The 27,352-nt window shown below is 25.0% G+C and overlaps 2 protein-coding genes across 2 annotated transcripts; both read right to left on the minus strand.

Moving 5' to 3' along the window:
• Nucleotides 1-8,313: 8,313 nt before the first annotated feature.
• Nucleotides 8,314-20,048, minus strand: LOC108547461 (telomere-associated protein RIF1). The gene is made up of 15 exons (XM_017899992.1): nucleotides 19,805-20,048; nucleotides 19,341-19,544; nucleotides 18,769-19,063; nucleotides 18,319-18,665; nucleotides 17,662-18,244; nucleotides 17,376-17,578; nucleotides 16,781-16,924; nucleotides 16,526-16,691; nucleotides 16,203-16,410; nucleotides 15,640-15,863; nucleotides 15,178-15,564; nucleotides 12,148-14,760; nucleotides 10,035-11,605; nucleotides 9,454-9,754; nucleotides 8,314-9,127 (listed from the first exon to the last, which is right to left on the minus strand). Exons 1-15 carry the CDS (start codon nucleotides 19,900-19,902, stop codon nucleotides 8,411-8,413), a joined length of 8,061 nt encoding a protein of 2,686 aa, XP_017755481.1. The 5' UTR covers nucleotides 19,903-20,048; the 3' UTR covers nucleotides 8,314-8,410.
• Nucleotides 20,049-21,746: 1,698 nt separating this feature from the next.
• On the minus strand, nucleotides 21,747-23,738 carry WDR79 (Telomerase Cajal body protein 1 homolog). Its single transcript, XM_017899979.1, has 5 exons — nucleotides 23,713-23,738; nucleotides 23,012-23,610; nucleotides 22,464-22,696; nucleotides 22,136-22,369; nucleotides 21,747-22,059 (listed from the first exon to the last, which is right to left on the minus strand). The coding sequence occupies exons 1-5, from the start codon at nucleotides 23,713-23,715 to the stop codon at nucleotides 21,842-21,844; spliced, it is 1,287 nt and encodes a 428-aa protein (XP_017755468.1). The 5' UTR covers nucleotides 23,716-23,738; the 3' UTR covers nucleotides 21,747-21,841.
• Nucleotides 23,739-27,352: the final 3,614 nt, after the last annotated feature.

Raw genomic sequence — 27,352 nt, forward strand, 5'->3', positions numbered from 1 at the left:
ATATGTATATATATATGTATTTTTTTATATTATTGTTATACTTTATATTGTTTTATTATATTTAGATATTATTGTTAAATTTTATATTGTATTATTATATAATCTTCAACGTTGAAACTTGTAATATTCATTTACATATGGTGTTCAGGGTTAACAGTAATTAAAGTGATACGATGAAAACAGATGTATATATACATAATTATATTTTTACTTTGATTTTATCAAAAACAGTTGTAACTTTTTAAATAATTTTAAATATAATAAATAGCAGTATATAAGGGATAAATAGGTATGTATAATTAATTATATTCCTATTTTAATAGGAAATAACGATAATTTTATCAAACATATTTATACACTTTTATATTATATATGGAATATATATATATGTATTTTCTTATATTATTGTTTTATTATATTTGGATATTATTGTTAAATTTTATATTGTATTATTATGTGTTATATTTATAAAATTTGTCGGTACATTTCACATAATTCGTTGTTATTGTCATTTATTCCAAAACTTATGAACATGCTCTGTATATGAAGTATAATCAGTCTATAATATAATATAATAATCTGTTATATGTATAATTAATAATTTGTATTTGAAGTATAATTAATCTGTAATATAATATAGTTGTGTTTATGTGAAAAATTAGATATAATTTACTTCTGTAAACAATTAATAATATTATTATTTAGAATTAATTATAAGAGAATTGTATAGAAGAACTTTTATTTTTATTATAAGAGAATTAATATAGAATTCATTATTTGCGACGCTATTGATTGAAGTGTTGGTTTCATCTTCCAAAACCTCTTCGTGAAACTTCAAATTCATCTGATTCGCATCTTCTACCTCTGCTTTCTCTTTACCGTCAAATATTTCTTGCGAATATTAACCGTGTTATTAAGCAATGTTACACAAATTTATAGATAAAAATCTAACGTTATTTAATTTAAACATAATTACTTTAGCTCGATCTGTACCAATAACAAATAAACGTCAAGTCCCAATTATAATAAATTTCTTCCCATTATGTGTGAGTATATTTTGAATCATTTAATTTTACAAGAAATTCAATTGATTTTATTAAATAATATATTATAAATAAATGTGTATGATAGTACAAATTTAATATTATAAATAATTTTGATAACGTAGTAATAAATATTATCCTCCCATGATAATTGACTTTGGGAATTTTTTAAATAACTAATTTAAATTTGAATACGAATAAAATAAAAAAGTTTATTATGATAGAATAAAATATAATTCATAATACATAATTTTCTACTTATGTCATTTGTTTAACACTACCACCAAATTTATATTTTACTGTTACAGAAGATAAAATAAAAGCAGCTTTATCGTAGAATGTTAAAAACAATAACGTATTTAATTTTCAACAATTCTTTCATAATTTTTGTCTTAATACCCACTTTAACAACTTATAAACCATTAAAATAAAAAAAATACAGTATTTGAATAATTTTTATTTTCTTGCTTACTTATTTATTTATAGTGTGCATTAAAATAAACAAAAAATTTTTTAAAATTGGATGTAAATAAAGACAGTAGTCATTTACTGATTGTGACACATAGAAAAAATAAATTCCATAAATATTGTAACTCTTAAGTTAAAATGCCTTGGAAAACTTATTTAGGATTTAGAAAACTGAAACAAATTATACAGTCCCTTCTTTGAACCTTTTCCCAAATAAATCATTCATTTCCATATATTCATTTTTCTTTCTCCCCTTTCCCATCATTTCCTCGTCTTAAATTTCATTCCATTTTTACTTCTCACGTACTGTCACGAATTCTTCATTAAAATTAAAATTTCGATCCTCATCGATAAAATAGGAAAAAAGGAAACGATACAGTAAAACTAATCTAGGCACACAACAATCATAAAATTTAAATCACTAGAGAATACTGTTATCAAAAGCAGATAGAAAATCATAGGAAAAAGAGGAACGAGAGAATCGTTATACACCGATGTTGACCTGTGCAAAATTCCATGGATCGATGCAGTGCCCGGATGTAGTGTCACGTTGTTTCAAAAATAGTTGAAAATTCTCTTTTTTAAACCTTGAAATACCGAAATACTCACAGGAAAAAAGCTATTTTCCATTCCTTTTCCAACCATTTTCTCGTTCTTCTTAATCTATTTAACGATTTATTGGCAATGTTCGACTGTTGAAAGCAAAAGTTTATTTATGAAATAAATTTTTTCGTTACAAATTTGCAAACATTCGTGTGACAATGCACTCCTTACAGGTGCAGGCATAATAACCGACTAATTAAACTATATATCGCTTTTCTTAGTTGTTTAATGGCCACCCGATGAAATAAAGATTTAGTAACAAAAATTGCAGCTAGGTATAAGTACAGTAATGTATTAAAAATACCGAGACTAGCATGCTTGCTTGTTATTCGATATTGGAAATTGAATTCTTGAAATGTCGATAATTTGATGATATCGGAGGAAAATAAAATAATATAATATGAATATATTAATTTACGTTCGTTACAATTTCTACTCGGAATAACTTTTTATCTTTTCAATTTATGCTCCATACACAAATAGACAAAAAGAGAATCGCTTTTATTACATTTGTTTATCAGAAATAATTTTTTTTTTCTTCAAATGAGGTTTAGTAATGTTAATTTAATGTTAATTTATTGTATCAATGTTATATAATATATTATATTAATTTAGTAATATTAATTTAAATTTTTATTCTCAAATCTGTATTTTCAGAATAACTCTTTATTTCTGAAATTTATACTCTGTGCATAAGTGACAAGAAAACTTCTTTATTATATTTCTTTCTTATTAAGAATATGATAATTGATAATGCAGAAATAAATTTCAGAATTCTTATTCGTAAAAAAAAATTATTACGTTCTTTTTATATTTTTAAATAATTAAGAAAAGAATTAGTTTTATTTTCGGAGAAAATTGTAGCATTTTTTCAAATTCCTTTCTTCCTGTTACATATCCTTAATTACATATTCTTAATATTTTATTTAATTATTCTTAATACTTAATTAACTTGACAGCTAAAGTCCTTTAGGTTGAATTACCCTATCATAGATTAATTATTAATATTAATCTATTATTAATTATATTATTAATGATATAGTTATACGATACATTGAAGTAAATTATAGTTAAACCAATTATTCGTTTATTTATAAGTGAAATTTTTAAAAAATAACATAATAAACATCATTACAATATCTCCCTTTATTCCAATTATTATAATAATAGCTCCATTTATCATATCTTCAATAATATTTTCCACATTAATTCGTTATAATGGATAATAATTATTATCTAAATTAATTTATACACAATTATATACAATTGTTTATAAATTACATTTAATTATTATATCAACTATTTTTCGCATTAATTTCTTACAATTAATAATAATTACTGTTCGAATTAATTTATACACAATCATACACAATTGTGTATAAATTAGGCACAGTTTATCATATGCAACATATATAATTATAATATTAACTATGTTTCACATTAATTGATCATAATTAATAATTATTATTCCCTAAATTAATTTCCATCCAAGTACATGACAACAGGATTCTTAGAAAATTCAATTACAAATATTTCACTTTAAAATGGCGCAAAGGTAAAATCAATTTAAATTCGCTGAAAAGATAAAATAATTATTAACTATGATCGAAGTAGTAAATTACAAGTAACATTTATTATACGATTCGACGACTCTTATATTCTTATACTGTAATATATGCTATATACTATATACTATATACTTAATGACACGAAAAAATGTATAACAGCTTCCTTTTTTTCTGCACACTTGTTGAACGAAAAATGGGATACAAATGATAAAAACGTAACTCTTTAGATTTCTTGTATCGATTACACGTGCTATAAGAAGCAGAATATGGCGCGTATCCCTGACGTCGAAGAGCTGGCATCGTATTTTGATACAAGTTTCTTTGGGAATATACGATTTCAACTATAATTGAAAGCGAATCTCTGATTTCGATCCAACAAGAGTAATGTCCCGAATAAGATGCGTATGAGATTATCTTTACACGAAATGAATGGGGAACAGTGTTCAAAAATAAAAATCCAGCTATATATAGTTATACGTAGCTGAATTTTCTATTTCTATATTATTATTTGTTATTCATATATACTTTTTGTTTCATCTACTTTATAAATGATAAATATTAATATGCATTGAAAATACGAGATAATTTTCGATTTTTATCTGTGTACATTCAAGAACGAATTTTATTAAGTAAAATCAAAAATAAAAGGTAACAGATATAGATTTACAAGGATACGTTTTATTTTTAATTAATTAGTAATATGTTAAATTGCCATAAAATCACGTGAAATAATTGCAGAATAATTATTAGAGTAGTGCAAAATTATCGTGTATACAGAAAGTTTGTAAATAAATAATTAGTAATTCGTTTTAACTATACGTTCACTGTTAATTCGTTATTAAAAATCATAATTATTAATAAAATGGTATCACGAAAGCGTTCTGTTTCCAAAAACCAATGGCTAAAAAAATTATTTTTTAAATTCATCTGTCACGTGTTTAAATTTTATTAAATTGAACTTTATTGTTTATATAATAGAACATTTAATCCTTAAATTATGCGATTACTTAAATATGTATTCTAAATACAAAAGAAAATATGTAATGCCTCTAATATTATTTAACAATATTCATGAAAACCACTTTCAAATTTTTATTAAATATATATTACAAAACTTCAATTCTTGTTAGAACATAAATTAATTTAGTATAATTTCAACTACAGGGATAAACGGTATTAGCACTTAAAAAGTTATACCATTAAATTTTAATAGAAATACTATTATTAACTTTTTACGTAAACCATATAATTGAATTTCGCAAATTCTTGAAAACTAATCAACATTTTTTTCTAATGATAAGATATCAGTATAAAAATTAATCGAATTAAAATTAGTTATAAAGTATTTGGAGGAGGCATCTGGTTAAAGTACACACAAAATGACTATAAAACTTATTTATTGTATCTTATCAATTTGTATAAAATATTGATTTAATATTACAGGTCACACACTGGATACGTGTACAATCTATTGTATAATTTCTCATTACTATGTGTATGATATTATTTAAGACCCAAGAAAAACCTATGCATCGATTAAACCTTAACTAAAATCGTTTATATATACGGCTAAAGAATTAGCAAAAATTGTATAGCTCCTTTGGACCAGATTAAATAGAAAAGTACAACATCTGGGAATAATTTAAATTTAAGATTCCCACGAATAAATAAACAGATTAATCTTATCACAAGTAAGATTTTTCAATTGACAAATCGTAACGATTTAAAAACCACAAATTACTACGTAAATCGAAATTCTTTGGAAAGATAAATGAAGCAAAATTCTTTATTCCTAATCCTAAATGAAAAGTACAAGTACCTGATAAATAGACGCAATTTTTAGTTAATCTTTCTTTCTTTCTTTTTTTTTTCCTTTTTACACAATTTTGTTTTAAAAGTTCAAACATTTTGGAAAGGCTACCACTAAAACGTATTTAACTAATAAAAATGGATGCACGCCTCTTCGTGTTGCGAAAGAAACATACCGAGTGGCAAAAAAAAAGGAGCAGGCTGTTCGAATATTTACCTAAAACTTGTGAGACATACGAAAAGAAATGACTAATTGTGAACACATCTCAATTTATTCCTACGTGTAAATGTTCACTAATAAACAATTATTATTGTTACATTTTATTCATTACGAAATAAAAGTGAAACGAACGTTTTGAAAATATCGATATCCAGAAATGCAGAATTATTTGTTCGTTCGAGGCACTCGTACATCTCACATTGATCTTAGCATGCGCTTATAATGGTTAACATGTCATTATCATGTTTTGAGAACGTTGTGAAAATGCTTACTCCTAATATTTAAAGCTTATTCTTTACAATCGAAGTAAATCGATGATCGTCCCCATTCATCATTGTATACCCAACGTTCTCCTATTCTTTTTTTTTTTTTTTTTATTTTTTTCTCTATATACCTGATTTTTTCATTGTTAGAGCGATATGAGGGATAAATGTTCATCTTGTATCAAGGTATGTCATATGTACAAAATATTTGTTAAACAGCATAACATCTCAACAGAACAGTTTAATCAAAATCAATTATCGATACTTGTTCAACATCCCATGCAAAGTGAACAAGGAATTGTGTGGAAATAACTGACAACTAACAGTCACATAAAGTTATGAACAATTAAATGACAAGTTCGCAGTTTACGTAATGTTGAAATGTTATACAACTCCGTAAAGATTCTAAGGAATAATACGACATCTAACGAAAAAGAAACTAACTCTTGCCAAGATCAGTGGAAATTCTCGTGTAGTCGCTAATGATCGTGAAATCTATTGTATAAAATATTTTTAACGTTAGCGATGTTAATTCGTGTTCTGAACTTTGAATACATTGCAGACAAACTTTCAATGAAAAATGTGAATTTACTTGACTGACTTTTGCTTGATCCAACTTTGCAAATACGTCTGAATTTTCTTATACTTTTATGCATTTTAATTTCCAACATAAGTAATTGCAAAAATTTACTTACAAAATACGCTTCTACTTTTGTATGCGAAAAGAATTACTTAAACATATAACCTGTGAAGTACCAGTCTGTGCAAAATACTTTAAAATCTGCGTGAAAAATTTTTTACATCAAAGCAAAAATTAGTAAACATTAAATTGTAAATTGTCCCTTTTAACTTTGTCTCAAACTTTATCTCCCCCTTTTTCTTTTTTAGGTCAAAACAAGAAATTTTATAAAAATAGGTCTTAATTTCAAAAGTTACATTTCAATTTAGAAACAAATACCAGGTGGTAGGCATTTTTATGTGATCCTCGGCTATGATATTTATCTTAAACAAATTAACAATATAGCAAACTGATTGGTACTTTTTAATGATTACTATTATATTAATAAAGTGTGTGTATATGTGTGTATGTGTGTGTGTGTGTGTTGTGTTATGTGTGTGCATGCGTGCGTGTGTGTGTTGTGTTATGTGTGTGCATGCGTGCGTGTGTGTGTTGTGTGGACGCGTGTGTAATATTTACAATATTGTACGCTTTAAAGCTAATAGACGTTGCATGTGTAATCTATTTAAAAAATTTATGTAAGTTAATAAGAATAATATTATCTTGAGTTTTCAGTAATTTATAACTGGAATAAAATACTTTTATTTTAACGTACTAAAAACAAACTAATGGTTATTACTTGAAATGAGAAGTATTCTTTAATCCATCAGTGGAAGCATATATGTTTTCAGTTACGACTATTTATTGCGTCGCGCCCTAACTAGTATTCTTTCCTATTCTACTAATGGGCATTCCTTTCTTATATAACATGTACATTAAAATTCCGATTGTAAACTTCCCCATAAATTAAAGTCAATTTAAGTATTATGAATTCAGTTATGAATATTACACTGTTTATCACAATGTAATTTATCTAGTAATAGTACAGCAATAATAAAATACGAAATATATGTATAAACATTCTATGAAACGAACATTGTAAAGAAATGTAATATTTTACGAAATTTTGATATCAATAAATGAACATAACTCTGTCCCTCTCGCACAAGTCTAAAGAACGACGCATTAATCGTACAAAAAAGAATTGAAATATTTGTTAGACATATATACATTTATATATTTAATTAAAAACTTTTCTATGTAAATGAACCAATAATTATGTGATTAAAAACAACTTTTTTGTTTTTAAAACTGAAGTCACAAATAATTAACAAAAATTAAATTACCGTTACGATTGGGTCTATCAAGTATTATATTACTGACAGAAAATTTTTGAATGGTACTTTATGAAACAGATAAAACAAAAATATAAATAATAACAAATTATGTATTTACTACCTCCATGAAACTGATCATAGATTTAAAAATGAAATAAAGCAATTGGTTGGATAATGAACTTTGCATGAAAACATAATAAATATGTAATGTACAGATTTAGTCAAATTGAAGATCATTGACATTCATTCAATATAATTTAGCCAGAATTTAAAAATGTTAGATCATAATCAGAAAGAATAATCGCTTTTTTTTAGTAAATAGCTTTTATATCTTGGTACAAACCTGCTAATAAGTGTCACATCATAACCATGTGACACAAATGAAAAATTTCTTCATAAAATTTAGTTACAAAAAAGACGCTATAATACATGTCAGTGTCGAGGATCATATTATTGAGAACCAATCTACGATTACAAATAATGTTACTAATAAATATCGTACACGAGGATTGTGAATCGATTAGTAAATACAAACAAGTTTTAGTCCTTCTCTTTCTTTACCATTAATTTCATGTTCATGGATTCATAGAATGCTTGCAAAAAATCTTGCTCACTGAGTTTCGAGCTAATTGCTTTAAAGATCTTTAATAGATCTTCCTTAGACTCACTCAGTTGATCAATGTATTCAACTGCAAATTGGGAAGACCAAAGTTTGTTGAAAACATTTTTCGTCATAGGAGAAGATTGAGATTCTAAAGCTTGTGCTATATCACTTGGGCTATTATTTTGCAAAGCTATGTCTAAAACGACACGCGACGGTATTAATTCATCATTTGCCACTGTATGACTAATGATTACATCCATTGGCATTCTTTTCAACATGGCATCCAAACTAGATAACTCTGTCATAGGCTTTTTTATTCCTTGTTGTTCTTCTTCTTTTAATTTTGTGGACAACATCTCAGCAAGTTCTGACGACATGCATTTTTGACAGATAGCATCCTTAACTTCATCAAAATCAAGGATATCCAAACAATCACTAGTCTTTATTTTTTTTCTGTAGGCATTCAATACCTTTATGAAAAATTGTTTGTCAGCACTGAAAATATCAGGAAGCCGAAGTAAAACTTTATTCACTCCGCAAGCACGACATGCCGCCTTCAATGCTACTTCATTAGAGTTTTTTCTGTTTTCAGCACCAAGCAATTTAATAGTTTCACTTTCTAATTCCACCTGTGATACATGCCTCATTTTGTTCTGTAAAAATAAGTAGTTTTATATCCTTACATTAGCATCTACTTTTATGTTTTATATAATAAAAATTTGTAATAATATATATTAATGCATGATCATTGAAGTATGTTACAAATGATAAAGTATACAAATAATTGTTTAATTAAATTATAAATCATGTTATATTAAAGAAAATTTCTAATTACATTAAAACAAATAAAATATAATCATATCAGAACTGAACAGTATTGAATTTAAGTATTTTATTAGTAAAGACATAATTTCTTAATTTGTAATTAGTATTATAGCTGAGGTGAAACACTATGTAGGAATTAAAGGAAAATATTTACCTTATATTTCATAAGGATTTTTTCTGGGGTGCATCTTCTCGCTGCACTTTCTAGCACTAAGTTAACATCTATTTCATCCAAAAGATCTTCCAAAGCCATTTGTGCTGAGACAGATTTTGTTGCTTTATTTGTTACTGTCTTGGCGAGATAAATAGAATCATTACTAGTACAGGTTCCAACAGTTTTCATTACTTGTGTTATTGGTATTGTACTTCTAACAAGGGCGAAAGTATTTCCAATAATATTTTCTGATGCAGAAACAGTAACTATTGCTGACGATATTGGTTCATTTATAATTTGCCTACATAAAAATAGAACTTTATTGCGTACACATTACATATATATAAAATAAATATATAACATTAAAAAATGGTTAACTTAACATAAAAATAAAATTTTAAAGTGCACTAAAAAATAAAAGCACATAATTATTTTCATTACATACAATATAATTATTTTCATTACATACAATGTAATATCTTTAAAGAATGACGTTTTATAGATATTTTTAATGGAATTTAATTAATTTTTAAATTTGAATAAATCTATACTGCAAAATATGAAGAAGAGATTGTACATACATAGTTGTCATATTTGACGATTTTGATGTAGTTGTTTGTGTAGAATGTTCATATGTTTGTGGTTGAACCTTAGAAGTATCAGCTATAAATATATTTGATGGTTCATTTAATGTAATTTCTGTTGCTTTTTTAAATGTCTTAAATGCACTTAAGCCACAACTTGACTGACTTAATGGCATACCGTGATTTATTAATTTATTATGTACTTCATCAGCAATTTTTAATACTTGATCTTGTGGTGTTACTTTTGGTGTAGATGCAGATACGTTAATATTTACAGCATATGACACTTTGTTGCTTAAAGTATTGTCTACATTTTCTGTGATATTATTCATTACTTTTACAACATATTTTTTCTCAAAACTCTTTAAAACACTCTTTACAAATTCAACTTTCGAATTACCCTTTACTGGAATTCTATTTACTTCACGTTCAGGTAACCTTGCGAGATCACCAACAGTTTGAACATTTCTATTTGTAAAATATGCAGATAAATGTTGCACCCAAAGGGGATTAGTTAAATGATCAGTAATAGATGTTATAGGTTCTTTACATAATATTAATGTAGGGTATATAGGATGTATTGAATCTAACAGCTCTGGATGTGAAATTTCTACATTAAGTTCATTTGTATTTTGACTATCTTGACTCAAAGGTAGACTGCCAAATATTGAATCTGTAACAGGTAAAGTATCTTGTTCTTGAATATTCTCTGTTCTCTGTGTGCTTGTTCTTATTAATTTTCCACAAAAAATTTCATCTGAATTTGCTGAAGAATTCAATTCAGTAAAGTTGGCTACATCTACTGTATCGTCCAAATTTGCAGAATTTATGTGTTTTTCTGATGAATATTCTATTAAAGAATTATTCCGAACATTAAGTAAATCTAATGACTTATTTGTAACAGATGTGTCTTGTACAACACTTGCATTAACATCAGAGATAGTTTCTGCATCTTTAGCATAATCATTATGTGTTGCATCTACTCCAATAAATATATCTTCTTGTGTTGTAGAATCGTCAAATTCATTATTTTCTGTACAAACATTAAGATCTTTTGATGTTTTCAAAATTTCATCATTTTTATTTTCAACTATTTTATTCATAATTGTTGGTTCTATACGTTTTGAAAATGTTGAATCTCCAGTAATTTCATATTCTACATTTAAATTACCAATTTTAATTTCATTACAAGTATTACTTATCATAGGAACAACATTTGTTGATTCATCCTCTACAGAATTACACGATGTTTGTATATCAGTATCTATTGTGACATTCTCTGAATACTCTAATTCCTCAGCTATCTTTGTTAATAATTCATTTTCTCTTTCACACTGTAAGTCAACTTCAGATACATTTGTCATATCAACCTCTTCATCTTTTTCTAACTTATCTGTATCAGTTGAAGTTATTTTCTGTTTGATTTGTTTTAATCGTAGTGGTGAATCCTTGCGTGTTAGTAATCCACGTGAGGTAAATTTATTAGCTTTATGAGGAGAGTCAGTAGATGTAATTTCATAGCCCATTTCCTTTGAAACTGGAGGATCCGCAAAACTTACTCTCTTTCTCTATAATAGTATATAACATATTACAATTAACATATTGTATTAAATTTTAAATCATCAAACTATATAAAAAAATATCTAAATACAAAAAGATCAGATACTAAAAATCTTTAAATTGAATTATAATATTTGAGTATTGTAATACTTATATTTATATATTTATTTATATTTATATTATATTTTATGTAATATAAATTCAAATTAATTTATAGAATTTAAACACAACTTTTCTTTAAAGAATATTTCAAATGTCTTAAAGGCATGGAAACATCTTCAAATACTACTCATTTAAACCATTCTCAAGATATACCATTAATGCATAATACAAAGTCTATAAATCTTTCATAAAATGGTTTATACAAAAGACATAGATAAATAAAATATTTTCTGTCTATTCTCTTGATAGATAACTTTTATTTGAAATATTTTTTTCATGATTTTTATTTGAACCGAATGTGCTATATGTAGCAGAAAAATATTATTTATCTATAAAATCTGTTTCCATAAAATGAAAATATCTTATATCAAATACTTAAAGATATTACCTTGTTTGGAGTTATAGATTCTGGATCAGGTTCTGGAATAGATTGACGTTGACGTTTCAATATACTTGCACTTGGAGATGCAGTTAGTGATGGTGGATTTGCACTTGACCATTCTAAGATTGGTAATTCATCTCCCTCAAGCATTGCCTCTTCATCTATCTTATCAATTTGAGCATCAGTTTGTATGGATAAACAATTTACTGATTTGTCTGTTTTTGAAAAAATTTTTTCTCCATCATTTTTCAAATTGGAAAATAATTTTATTGGAGGTGAAGAACAATAATCTGTTGATCTCATATTACTAAAAATTTTTTCTTGTCTGCTACTACATGCTGTTACTTTGTCAACTTCTTTGGATACAGATCCTTGTTCCTTCTTTCCGAGCAATACATCATTGTCTGCATCCTTAGATTTTAGTTTTTTAGCCACATGTTCATCGTCAAAATTTATAACATTGCTTTCAGCTTCCATTCTTGCCTGCTTTGTTACTAATCCTAACATATGAGCTGCACGTCCTGGATAACATTTAAATTTCGTCTGACGTTTAACATTACTTTTAGGTGATGATAACTCAAGCAAGGATTTAAATTGTAATCCATCATTTACTTTTTGCGCTTCAAGTACAGCATCTTTTTCATTATCACATAAATTATTTTCAATAACAGGAGTCGAAATCTTTGGTTCAATGATACTGACTTCTTCAAATCCCTTAACATAATATTTAGGAACTTCGGTATCGTCGCTATCACAATCATTTGAAACAATTTTAGCCACTTCTTCATCTTCAATTGTAGTTTCATGATATTTCATTAAAGGAAAAGTATCTTCAATTCTATTCAATTTAATAAAATATTGTTTTTCATTAAATTTCTTCTCTAATTCAGGTAATTCTTGAGAATTTTCAATTATATCTTCCATATTATCTCGAGTTTTTCCTTCAGTAGACTTAACATCTTGAATTGTACTTTGTGTGTCACTATTTGATCTATTATAATTAACTGTCTCAACATTAGTTTTAATAAATTTGTTTGTACCGGATAAATTACATGTATCATCTGATATTTTTACAGTAACTTCTGTTTGTACATTTTTTGCCTGTTCCTTTTCCACCTCTTCTTTCTCTCCTTCTAAGTCACTTGTTTTATTCTGTAAAACCTTTTTTATATCTTCAATTTTACTAACTTCAACTTTTGCTTTAAATAATCTCCCTTTATCTAATTTAACCATTGCTTGTGAATCTTCTATTATATCTTCCATATCATTCTGCACCTGGTTTTTACCTTCTGTAAACTTAGCATCTTGAACAATATTATTAATTGTTCTAACATCATTTTCAGAACATGTTTTGGTTTCAACTAAGCCTTCTTCCGTTTCTATAGTTTCTTCTTCCGTTTGTTCTTCTAATTCACTCTTTTTATTGAATATTTTTTTAATTTTTCCTATTTTACTCTTACCCTTTAATTCTTTCTCATTAATTTTCTGAGTTTTCTTTATGTCACCTACTTTTGCATCTCCACTTTTTAATTTAGCACCTTTATTTTCTAGTGATAGTTTTTTGGTAAACGTTTCTTTATTATTATCTTCATGCCCCTTAGATCGACGACAACGTGATAAAGGACTGTCAAATACCATATTTATACGTAAACGGGATATTTCATTTTTAGTACGTTGGCTTAAATTCGATTCATTAATTATCTCCTCTAAACTCATTGCTACATTATCATTGTCTGTAGATTTACAGCTGTCACTATCACTAATCATTTCCATTGCAGAAGCTCTCCTTCGTTGACGCAAACTGGTACCTTCGTTTTCGCTATCCAAAGTTGATTTACGTTTAATACCTCTTTTATCCTCTTTGATTACTTTATTTTCCATATTTTCTGAAGTTTTTTGTTTATTAATCATTTCAGATTTGCCTTGAATTACTTTTGTTCTTAATGTTCTCTGCAAGGCTTGAGTAATATTTGACTGTCCTGGTTGACTGTTAACAATTTCTTCTGATTTTGGTGAAGTAGATTTTACAGCAACATTAAAACGATTGCGCCGCTTACCACTATCTAATACAGACGGGGATAGTCTTTGGTCAGCTTTGTTTTCTAAAAATTCTTCTTGAGCAGTAGCATTCAAGTCCTTCGATATAGAATCTACTGAAGTTTTTGCTTCTGCATTGTCATTAACATTTTCCACTGTTACCGTTTCGTTTTCTACAAACGAATTTTCATTATTATCTATATTACATTTCGCTTTTTGTACAGATTCTAATGACATATTTGGTCCAACACTGTCTGTGGACTTTGTGTCATTTTCCACAGTCGATTTATTGATTGTTTCTAACTCCTTCATTTCAATTTTATTTTCTTTATTAGCGTCATCATCCAACATATTTTTAATTGAACTATTATCTTTCTTATTGTGTCCTTTCTCTGTTTCTTCTAACATTTTATTCCTCTTATCAAACCACTCTTGCAAATTTTGAGTATCCTGCGATGAAGATTGTGACAAATCATTATATAATGCTGGAATATCCTCTCTTTTACGTTTTAATGACTCTTTTTGGTGTTCAGTCAAACGATTAACATCAAATTTCAAATCTGTTTTAATAAATACATAACCCTACAATTGAAAAATATCAAATATTAGAATAATTATAACAGAAACATGATTACAATTGTTACATAAATGTCACCTGCAGTATATACACAAACAGATATAATACAAAAAATATATATTTATATAACATTTTCTACATAGAAATGTACTATAAATCACATGGTAAATTTGTATTCAGCAATGATGATATATTCTTTATGTATATAGAGTTATTTATAAACTTATAAAGAGTATCATTTATATATTTTTATATCACTTAAGCTTATCTATGAATAATGTATTTATGAAATGCATTTATTTTTTTCTACATATATGAGTTATTTTTTTGGGTACTTTCAGACTATAAATGTAATCAAATTATTCTATAAACATATATACAGATTATAGAAAGTCCGGAATTATGTACATATATATATTTACCTGCGAATCTGCGTCAATTAATGCTTTTTTATCAATTTTATCTGGTTCTTTAATTATTAATTTTTGATTACTAGTTGCTCTTACAAAGGTACCAACTATTTTTAATTGATTTGATGATTTTCCAACTTGGTCATTTTTCTTTTTTATAATTTTACATAATATTTTATTATTCCTTGTTTCTTTTTCTATTTCTTCTAATATTAATTTAATACTATCATTTAACCCATTTTGTAATTCAAAAAGAGATACTGTTTGAACTTGTATGTCAAGACTTGGATGATTTAATGCTAGAATAATTAGTTTTTTGTAATCTGAAAGAAGATTATAATCTACTAATTTACCAAGTCCTTTAAAAATATTAACTACACCTTCCCAAGTACTTGCTATCTGCAAATAAAATATTTTAAAGTTAATTGTTTCTATATACATTCAATAGAAATAATATATTAAGAAAGTACATACTTCATTATATAACGATTCTAAATCAGACTGAAGCATGAGTTTAATTACAGGTTTACAAATTTGCAAATATGGTACTATTTTTTCTGAATTGTGACCGAAAATAGTAACGAGTACTGCTGATAATGCTTTTAGAGCAGTTTCACATTCCTTAATCTTCTTACTGCATAAAAAGTATGTTATAAGATCCACAATAAGATGTATGATAGATGGAATTCCTGCATTTGCTAAAAATTAAATTTAAAGATAAATATTTACACACACACAACGTGTCCCAGCAACAGTAGTATAATTGGGAACGGAGTGATTCTACAAACAGAAACGAATCGAAAAAAAAAAAAAGTTAAGTGCACGCATACTCGGTATATATTCAAAATCGATTTTCTTGACAACGAAGCTTCGAATAAAAAAATGTTATTCTTTATTTTCAATTTGTTTTTTTACGTAGAATCACCCCCTTCCCGGTTGTACTACCGTTGCTGGGACACCCTGTATATATGTATATGTGTATATATATTTTACTCTGAAAACTACTTGTTTACTTATAAACTAAATTATTAACATACCCAATAGAAGCTTATAGTTGATAGTACTTAATAAAAAGTCTAAACAATTTATAATAAGATAAGAAGATTTTTGATTAGTTGTCAAACAATTTTGCATAACACTTGCAACATTCAATAAAATTTCGTTAGACTTTACAGTTGTCATAAGGTCTGTTCGCATTTCAAATTGTCTATATAAATATTTCCAAGCTTTTGCTAATTCTTGAACCTATAGCAAATACCATCAAAATTAAGATGGAAATATACATATACCATATTTACCATAATCAATAATTATATATGATATTTAAAATTTATAAATTATTTAATATAACAAAATTAACCTGCTTTTGATCCTCCAACTGTAAATACATAAATGGAAACATTACAATAGATTCAACAGTCTTTAAATTGTGTTCTGAAGAGCTTCCTTCATTGATTTCTTGTATGTCACTCATGTATTTTCCTAATACATCTGCTAAAATAAGCCACAATTCAAGAATAATAGAGCTGAAAAGTATTATAAAAATAATAAAAAATAGTACAAAGTCAATATTCTAACTGATATTAATTGTTACTTTAAATTATTTGTAACTTACTCGTTTTTGTTTCGTTTACTTAATAATAGATGTAATTTTTCATGCAGCTTTTTAAGACAACTAAATGCATGTAAATGATACATATTCTCTTTTCGAGACTTGATAGATTGCCAAAAGAGATTCTTTAATGCATTATAATGTTTCCTTAAAAAATAGTTTTATATGTATTTTTTACATTTTTCTTACAACAATAATATAAATATATTAATTTAAATATAAATATATTTATATCATACTATATCATAATATATTAATAATATAAATATATTTAAATTATGTTAAATACATAATGCAAAGACAGTAATATAAGTAATTGCAAAATAAAATTGTGTATAAAAAATTTTATCTTCATTTATAATAAAAGAAGAAAATATAGCTTATTAAAAGCAGAAAAGTTGTAAATTAAAATGAAATTATATCTATTTAATTGTTATTTATCTTTTTTAAATTATATATCAATTATTACTCAATATATCTTTTAAATTGTATTTCAAATATTAATAACACAAAAAAGTGTATATTATTGAGAAAATTTAATAATATATATGACATTCATTATATATTATTCTAATAATAATATATTTATAACACTCACTTTTCAGCTTGATCTAAGACTGGTATTTGAAGAAGTTTGAATACTAAGCCTGATAGTGTATCATCTTGGAAATTTAAATCTATACTCAAATCAGCAATTTGAAATAAGATCATGTCAAGAATCAAATTTTTAATCATTAATTTATCCTTAGCATAATTTGTTAGTTCTATAGTTACTAGTATCATATCTTTATACATGTTTTCCTGTAAAATAACATTATTTAACAATTAATTCATTTTAATGTAATTTTAAACAGTAAAATGTTCTCTTTAAATAATATTTAAACCTTTTCCTTTAGTTTTGATTCTTGTATATAACTGACTAAATTAGTCCATAGTATTTTACCAAGTTGATATCTGTTTTTCATTTCTGCATCTGTAAGTTGGCTAAGCACAAGCAGTGCTTCTCCTACACTGTGAATTATACTTTTATAGCACTCTTGGAAAACAACATCAGATATAGGGTGTGGAAGTCTTTCTTCCAAGATTGCAGCAGTATGATGATTTTCTTGTTTTGTAACAAGAAGTTGGCATAAAGCATCTACAGCAACAACTTTTGTTTTAAAAAATCTTTTTCCTGGTGAGGCTACTATATCAAACTTTGAAGATAATAATGGTGTGTCTCCAAGAGGTCCAAAGCAAAAATTTAAGAACTGTGTAATTACAGGATTGACAAATTTAGTAATATCTTTATAAAGTTTAATGATCACATGCCACCAGACTTCTAACTTTGTTAATGCTATTAATTCAGTTTTACTATTTTTTGCATTCAAGGGAATACACAACAATTTTATTCGCCTAGCAGTAGCAAGTTCTTGTGAGTCTAAAGCAAAATTGTCCACCAATAATTTCCATGAAAGAAATGCTTGCCTGAAGCATAAAATATTGCATTATTTCTGACTTGTACTAGATGGTGTCATTTCTTATGTGGTCATTATATATACCTGCGTATAATTGCATCTGTAGATTTAAATGCCTTTTCTTCAACACTCAGTAAATTATTTATTAAACCAGCACCACGGTGGAGGTCCATACCAAGAAACTGAATACTAACATTCCATTGTGTAGCCCAATCTAATTCACATCCAGATACTAAAAGTAACATACGTTTGCAGTATGTAGATTGTAATGCTGCTATATATCGAGTCCATGCAGATGTTAGTTTAGTACGAACATGTGATAACATATTTGTGGCTAGAGCTTGTTGTAAAAGTTTCAAAGCAGGACCTCGTTGTCGTTTATGACCCATATAAGCTAATAGCGTTATTTTATCCATTAAAAGTGCATGAAACTATAAGAATAAATAACTTAATATTTTTACACTTTTGTAATATACAAATAATTCATATATTATTTATACATTGTTTATTAAAATTTACTAATTATGTATGTACCCTTTGAACTTTAATATCTGATGTTATTGCAGCCACTTTATATAATCTCCTTAATAAAGTTACACAATAATTAACTGTTTCTTCTTCTAATCTTTGGTCATCTGATAATGGTTTACTTTCAGCATCTATCAATGCTTGAAGATTATCTACACATGCAGTTGGTGCTGTCCATGGCATTGTATTTGTTTGTATTGTACACATACAATTATTAAAAAAAATTACAGCATGTGGATCAGAAGCAAATGTTGATATAGCATTATCTTCAACTACCTCTAATAATTTAAGAATTTTTAGTCTGAAATTACAATAAAAATATTATAACTGCAAAAATTGATGTTAAATATTATTAATGCTTTAGTAGCAAGAAATAAATAATCTTAAAATAAAAATAATATATATCTAAGTATAATACGATATACATTACATATAATAAAATATAAATTATAAAATATTTGACAGTTGAATATATTCTAGATTCCGGTAATCTATGATATTAATTTTAATTTAAAAATATTAGTAAATTATAGTTTATCAGTAATAAATTATTGAAAGTTTATTTTATATGAACAAACCTATTTTTTTGACTTATCTGTGATATGGCTTCAAATAAATTCAAAGTATGGTCTTTAAATTCCTGAATAACTACAGTTAATGTTTCATATGCTTCGTTCTGTATATCATTATTTCCCGTTGCAAATACATCTATAATTAGTTTGCACAATTCTTTATATTGTTCTTCTTTAATAGATTTTGTAGATTCTAATTTTTTGCTGTTGCTAAAATAATATAATTGTCAGAAAGTTTAACAAAATTTAACAAAATTTTATATATTATTTCATATTGTGATAAAATATTTTCTACATAAAAAAATCAATAATATAATGAGAATTAGTTGAAACATGAGATCAATATAATTAACAAATATTTGAAAACAGGAACTAATATCCAAGATTTATCATAAAGTTGTTCTGATTTTTGTAAATAATTTGTATATTTATACATATCGATTTTCAGATAAAAATATCAACAAGAGTACCTGCGAATATAGGTTAAAGCTTCGCGTTTTTCCTTGGTATTGCTGTTTTCCCGCAACATTTTCAGCATTCGCGGGAAAGACTGCACGTTAGAAGCCATTCTACAAATCTATGTTTTTCAAAAGATTAAGATAGTAGAATCTTATTCATCACATCACAAATGTGTTTATAAAAAATTTCCGTGAAAATCTTGAAATTACGATAAGGTTTTCTGTATCCTTACGAATATTTCACATGAACATTAAAATGGAATTATTTACTGATTCCCTTTGGGAATCGTTTTTTACAGACATTCGATATTTTCAAAAACTATACCCCTACAAACATTTGAGAAAACAGGTTGTAATAGCAATTATTAAGCATTAGTACGCATTAATACATAACACACATATTGGCACGTACCATCTACTTTAGCTCGTCATTTCTCTGTTTACTTCTTCTTTTCTCCAATCTTCTTTACCTTCTTCCCTTTTTTCTTTCTGCCAAGGAATCACAACGCAACCAACAAAAATGAGTTTGTTTTTGAAAAGAGATACAATTGGAAATATAATCATACAACAATTTAACGCTTTATATTCCCGGCGAGTTTGCAAAGTACATGTACAACTTCAGATACCGTTCTCAACGAATTTATATTGCTGTCAATCAAACAATTATATTAATTACAAAACTAAAAATATTCTTTATTTTTGCACGTATTTAAAGAACAGAGACATTTTGTTACCTTCATTGTAACATACAAGAAATACATATGTATCAGAAAAAAATTGTTTGTCCGCCAAAAATATATATCCCTACCACGTGTTACTTGAATGCTAAATTGAAGTTGACTTGACTTCGAAGCAGTGGTGTAAATAGAATAAGGGTAAAATTGTATATTTGTTTAATTCTGCTAAAAATATTTTTATTTTTCGTGCATTAGTGAAATACTATCAGATTTATATAGTATTTTGTTATATTTATGAACATTTATTGGATCGATTATATTTATAAAAAAATATAAAATATCAATTTATATTATTATCAATAAGTGCATAGTAATATAAAAAAAATTGTAGTAAAAAGCATTTTCTAGCGCTCACTTTCTATTTAAATTATTTATATTTATGTATATTTTTTTGCTTTTTTCAATACCAAATAATTTTTAAAAATTATAACAAAGTCATTGTTTCAATTTTTTTTTTTACATGTAATCGTCATTTTAGTAAATAGTATATAAAAATATTTTAAATATTGCAAAGATATATAATTTCAACTATTATAAATTACTTAATAATGATCGTAAAATTAATGGAATATTTCTTGTTACTAAATAAGATGTAATATATAGTATAATATAATATATATAGTTACAAATGATATGTGAGACTATTTAATTAAAAAGAAATATGGGAAAAAAATATTTTACAATTATAAAAATATGAACAGTACAATTAAATTTAATCAGTTTTATATGTAAATATAAATTTAAATATCTAAAATTTAATTTTTCCTATAAACTATCAAAAATAATAATAAATGAATTTATAAATATGTATCAACTTATTACTATTTAGGAAACTATTACTATTCAAAATTTTAACAAATTTTATATTTTTTAAATTTTTACGTAAATTTATTTTAGTTAAATATTAATTAAACAAATTTATTCATAAATTTAAAAAATGTTCAATCTTAAAAAAGAATAAGATATATAAAATATGACAAAATATAATTTTTATTTACAAATGCATTTTATTATAAATTTTATATTTATTCGCAATTTTACTTTCATTAATATAATCAAATGTTTATATTATTTGTTTAAAAAGTCTCCATGCTAAAATCTATTATAAGTTTATGATAAACTTATTTACTATTGTATTGTTAAATGTTAAAATATAGCAATACTGATACGATATACAATTCTTGTATTTCAAAAATTCACATCAAGTGCCAAATTATTATACAAAAATGTACTTGGAATTTATTTTTGCATTTCATTTATGGAGTAGTAACAGTAACATTTGCATCTTATAATAATTTATCACATTGTCAAATTAAGAAAATGACCATAATCGAACACTATTATCTCTAGTTGATGTTATACTATCACAAAACCGTTGTCCTGTGCTTGTAGCAACTACTGGTAAACTTCTATGTAAACTTATTCCATTTATACAATCACATGATAACTTTATTTCATATGCTGTATTAAGATCTATACAATCTAAGTTTTGTGGTAATTCCCAAATTATAATATCTCCATTTGTACTACCTAAAAAATGAAAATTAAAAATAACAAAAGATTATTTTTACATTAATATGACATATTTCATAATAATTTATCAAACCTGAGACTATTTCTTTTCCATTAGGCATAATGTCAAATTGAATTCTCTGATTTGTATCAGATTGACGTCCTTTAAGGGAATAGAGCACAGTGCCTGGGTTACGAAGATCCCAGCATAAAAATTCATTACTACGTCTAACTGCTGAAAATAATTTTGTTCCACAAGGACTAAATTCAATTTGGGTTACACCACTTCTTGTCTTAAAAGTACATAATGGTCCATCTTTATATAAACCTAACAAAAAAATATGTACTTAAATTAATAGTACTATTAGCATCAGTAGTATTTTTAATAAGATATTAAATACTACCTATTACTGTTTACTTACCAATATATTTAGAATATGTACCAAAAGCAACTAATCCTGGCATAATTGGATTTTCTCGAATACAAGAAACTATTCCTGTTATATTTGGAAAATCTCTTTTAAACTGAATAGTATTTGTTTGACGACCTGGATGTTCCATATCAAAAATTCTTAATGCATTTTTGAAACCAGCCCACACTTCTTTAGCAGTGTCAATAAATTGAATACTTATTGCAGCTTCTACTTCGTCAACTCTAACAACAATATACATTATAAAATTCATTATATTTATATAAATATTATAATTTTTAAATTCGAAATAAAGATCTTACATATACATCAGTTGCTATATGTAAATGTTGAATAAATATATCTTATATATTGAAGTATAACATACAAAAAAATTGTTAAAAATTTTATAACATTTTCAGTTTTAAATAATGTTACATTATGTAATTATCTTATAATATATTGTTATAGTATTATATAATATTATCTCTATGTTATATAATATTTTGTTATCAATAAGATATAATCCAATGCTGTTTATAAACATTTATATTACTAACTGATTATAAGCACGGTATGTTGCTCGTAATTCACCATTAAAGGCATCCCATAAATGTATAGGACTTTCTCTACTTGTACTTAAAAAACAAGAAGTAGCAGGTTCCCATGAATTCATAAATGGATACCAACAAGTGTCATATATAAGTCCCCCTTCTTTTACTGTTAATGCTGCTGAAAAGTGTTTAGATGATAAATTTAAAGGAATTTTCTCAGAATATAATTCTTTAGGGAGTTCATAAATTCTAATTCTAAAATCTTCAGAAGGTACTAATAAGCATGTTCCATCTGGAGACCACTGACAACCCTTTGTAAAGTTTTCATATGATTCTGTTGGCTGATATTCCACAGTTGCTTCACATAATAAATTTGGAGAATTGTTCCACTTGTAATAAAATAAATTAGTTGAATATGTCACTTCTGTATCTTGTATAGCTTTATTCTCTTTTATTACATCTAATGAGTTTTCATTGTTTTGTACTTCTAGTGTTTCTGCAGTATTTTTTTCTAAATTTTCTGTTAATATTTCATCTTTTTGAATATCTTCTCTATTCACTATATTTCCTAATATTGATGATTTTTCAATTATTAATGGTTCCGGCTAAAATATCATATAATAAAAGAGAAAACATTATTGTAATAAAAATTGAATGAATTAAATTTTTGCATATAGAATATGTTAAATTTTTATTTTAGAACATACCATATCTACAGCAGACTTTGTAGTTATCTCTGTATCTTGAGAATATTCCATAGATAATAATAAACAAAAAGATTAATTCAGTATTGCAATATCTTTACGTATTTTTTCAATAAATCAAATATATATAATGTTCATTGCATACAACATATTAACATGATTGTTTAATTTATATATTAAGAAATTATTTATTGCTTATCTTCACTATAAACCAATATATTTATTGCACATTAAGGTATTAAGTTAAAAGATCAGAATAAGCATCTTTTATAGGAATATTTGGAGTAAAAATTGAATAACAAAGTTTTTTAATTTGTAGTATTTTTAAAATATAAATAGTAGTAATAGTAATGATATTAATCAAAATTACAAAGGTTTTCAAAGAAAAAGGAAAAGATAAACAGAAATTGTTCTAATCTTTTCATATTGAGAATTAAAATGGAAAAGAGTTAAGTATAATATATTAGTTATTTAAATATTAATTTTTCTTCTTACTTTAGAATTTCCAAACATTAAAAAATTTATAAATTGTACTTTCAAAATTTATACAAAAAATAGCACATAGATTAAAAGAATGTGTACAATGATATTAAAACAGTTGTTTTCGTATAAATCATATGTATTATATAATAAAAATAAATTATTTTTCATATATATTAAATTATTTGGGTATATTATATTGTACTGTCATCAATCTACTATTATACTTCCTAAAACATGATCTAACTAACCAAAAGTATAAACAGTATCATGTAGGGATATTTTAGTTTTGTCTATCTATTACCAGAAAAAGAATTTTTGTCATCATTACCAACCATAAAATTTGATATGAAACTAGAACGATAAAATTTAAACATATAAAAACAAAAATCATAGTAAGTATCACAAAGTATATTAATAAATACATATTATATATTTTATTAATTTTATAATAAATATTTTAAGTTACATTTTATAAGTAAATATTTATTTATTGTAATTACTGATGAATTTAAATTGATTTTTAATCTTATTTGTGTGGCTATTGTAGGGGTTGTAAATAGTATATTGTCAAGAAAAGAACTTTATGATTAAATCGTAGTTAAAATGAAGAACATATTAATAGGATAATAAAACACAATAAATAGTAACTATTTAATAATAACTAAATAATAACTGTATAAGTAATAATAAGTAATAGCTAAGAAGAATAAATAAATATACATATTCATTTAAGAAATTTAAAATAGATTAAATAAGTAAATGTTGTTCATATATTACATTATATATCGATTCCATTTTTATATTTTAGATTAATTATCATTAATTCGCATAATGATTTTGTATTTCACATTTATAATTTTTAATGGATATAAATATTAAAAATTGGCATGAACAAACATATTAATCATGCATGAACTATGGACATATATCTTATAATTTTTAAAATGATTAAATAATTTTATAAATTGTTATTTTAAAAATATTTAAATAATAAAATTTATACAAATGTAAATATTATGTTTAAATTATAATCTCTCTCATTAAGAGTTTTAGTACATAGAAATAATCTTAGTAATTAACAGAATAATTCATAAAAAAAATTCTTCAATCTCCTGAAATAATTATGCATTGTTATAAACTTCTGACATTTTTAATGAAAATGCGATATAATACAAAATAATTTAGTTTATTACATTTTTTTATATCGTATTTAGATGCAGATGTAAAATAATATTTAATTATTTTTAACGAATTTTTGACTAGCATTAATATTTTTAAAAGAAATATGGTTTATTGTATCTTTTTTATATAAACTGAAGTTATAACAAGTTGAAATTATTTATATTAATATATTAATAAATTAGTATACATATGAAGCATTATTTTACTTTAAATTACAATATTTTCTAATTTACGTGTTTGTATATTTATAGGTTAAATTTACTTACTGATTTACAGCAATTTTGAAATAAGTTTCGAAATTTATATAACTTAGGAAAAATGTATTTTAAATTTTTTCAATATAAAACCACATTTTAGTCTTATTTAAAGAAATTCTACAAAATAGTCCCATGCATACGTATCTTTTGTGTCTTCAGTGAAAATCCTTTTACAATACAAGCAGGTATAATTACAGAAAGGTACAGAGAATATATTGGTAGAACGGAAGTTTTCAGGGTTATAAAGAATTTATTAGGACTTACAATATTTCACCATAGAAGTCGTAAAGTTTAATAATTTTATAGCATATAAAATATTTCTCAAGCCCTAATAAGGTTGTTACTAATCACAGCATAGTACATCTAAATAAAGAATACATTTAAGTACAAAATGTATGACATTTAAATCGTCATGTTAGAAAAGAATGTATAATATTATAGTAGAATAAAAATAATATTTATTTATTTAAATAATAAATACTTTTACATATTAGTGGAAAGTATAGATGTATACTAGAGAAATAAACAATTTTTGCAAAATGAAAGGTTTATATTTAATTTTATTAATTTTTTTATAGCTAAATTGCTTATTGACGTGTAATTATTTAACATGAATAAAATAAAATAATTTTTATATTTTCAAAATATCTTACAACTTTTATTGTTAATAAATATCCATCTTACTCTTCTAATGCTAAATTTAATATAACATTAATATGCAAAAGTAGTATACTAAAAGTATCAAGTATATAACGATAAGTAGTGTACTAACTTTTAAATTTAAACTTAAATCGATTTAAATTTTATTTAACATTTAACTTTCCTTAAATATTTATTAAAACAAAAGTATTTGATGTTTAATTTAATATTGTAAATTTTGCTACTTAATGATAAATAAAATAATACTTGATATTAGAATTTTTCTTCAAATTGACAACTAAAATTCAAAATAATTTCAAAATTTTATATATATATAATTTTATGTATTTTATATAAAAATCTATCGTTAAAAGCACAGCGTTTTAACTCTTCATAGTTAACTCTTCATTTCAAAAGCGTTCTTTTGAAATTCGACGCAGCTTACGATTCTTTGCTTGCGGTTGTAGAAATAAGAATTTTCAGCAGACCTTCAGACCTACGCCATAAATGTACTCAGCAAAATTTAGGCACAATAGTGTCCAGCAAATATCTGCACCTGGTAGGTATTTTCGTGGAAATTTTGGCAATGTTGCTTCCTCCTTGAACAGAATGTTCTTGCATTTATGTATAATATACGTAACAGCATTTTCCTAATTTTACGAGAAAAGAAGAGAAATTAAATTACTAATTGTTAATATGTAATTTTTCAATCAACTTGGATAAAATGTTTAAATTGTTTTAAATGTTTAAATAACAAATTGCAAATATTGAATTACGTATATTTTATTGAAAGTATGACATTATATAAAATTTTTCACTTTAATCACGAAAAATTGTAACAATTCATATTTTTATTTCTTTTTATTTAACTTTATAACTAATGTATTCGATGTAGAGTATAAATTAACTTTTTAATTAATTAAAGGAAATCTCGTTGTTGTTTAAAACTATTTTTAGAAAAGAAATATTCAATGACTAGTTATGAAAAAGAAATTTACGTATTTAATAGCTTAATCGTCGAAACGTAATTAATTCTTGAAAAGGTTAAAGTTCAAAGCTAAAACAATATATCTTTTATATTA

The sequence above is a fragment of the Eufriesea mexicana genome, unplaced genomic scaffold, assembly GCF_001483705.2.
Source record: "Eufriesea mexicana isolate 0111107269 unplaced genomic scaffold, ASM148370v2 scaffold1030, whole genome shotgun sequence".
NCBI classification, from domain to species: Eukaryota; Metazoa; Arthropoda; class Insecta; order Hymenoptera; family Apidae; genus Eufriesea; species Eufriesea mexicana.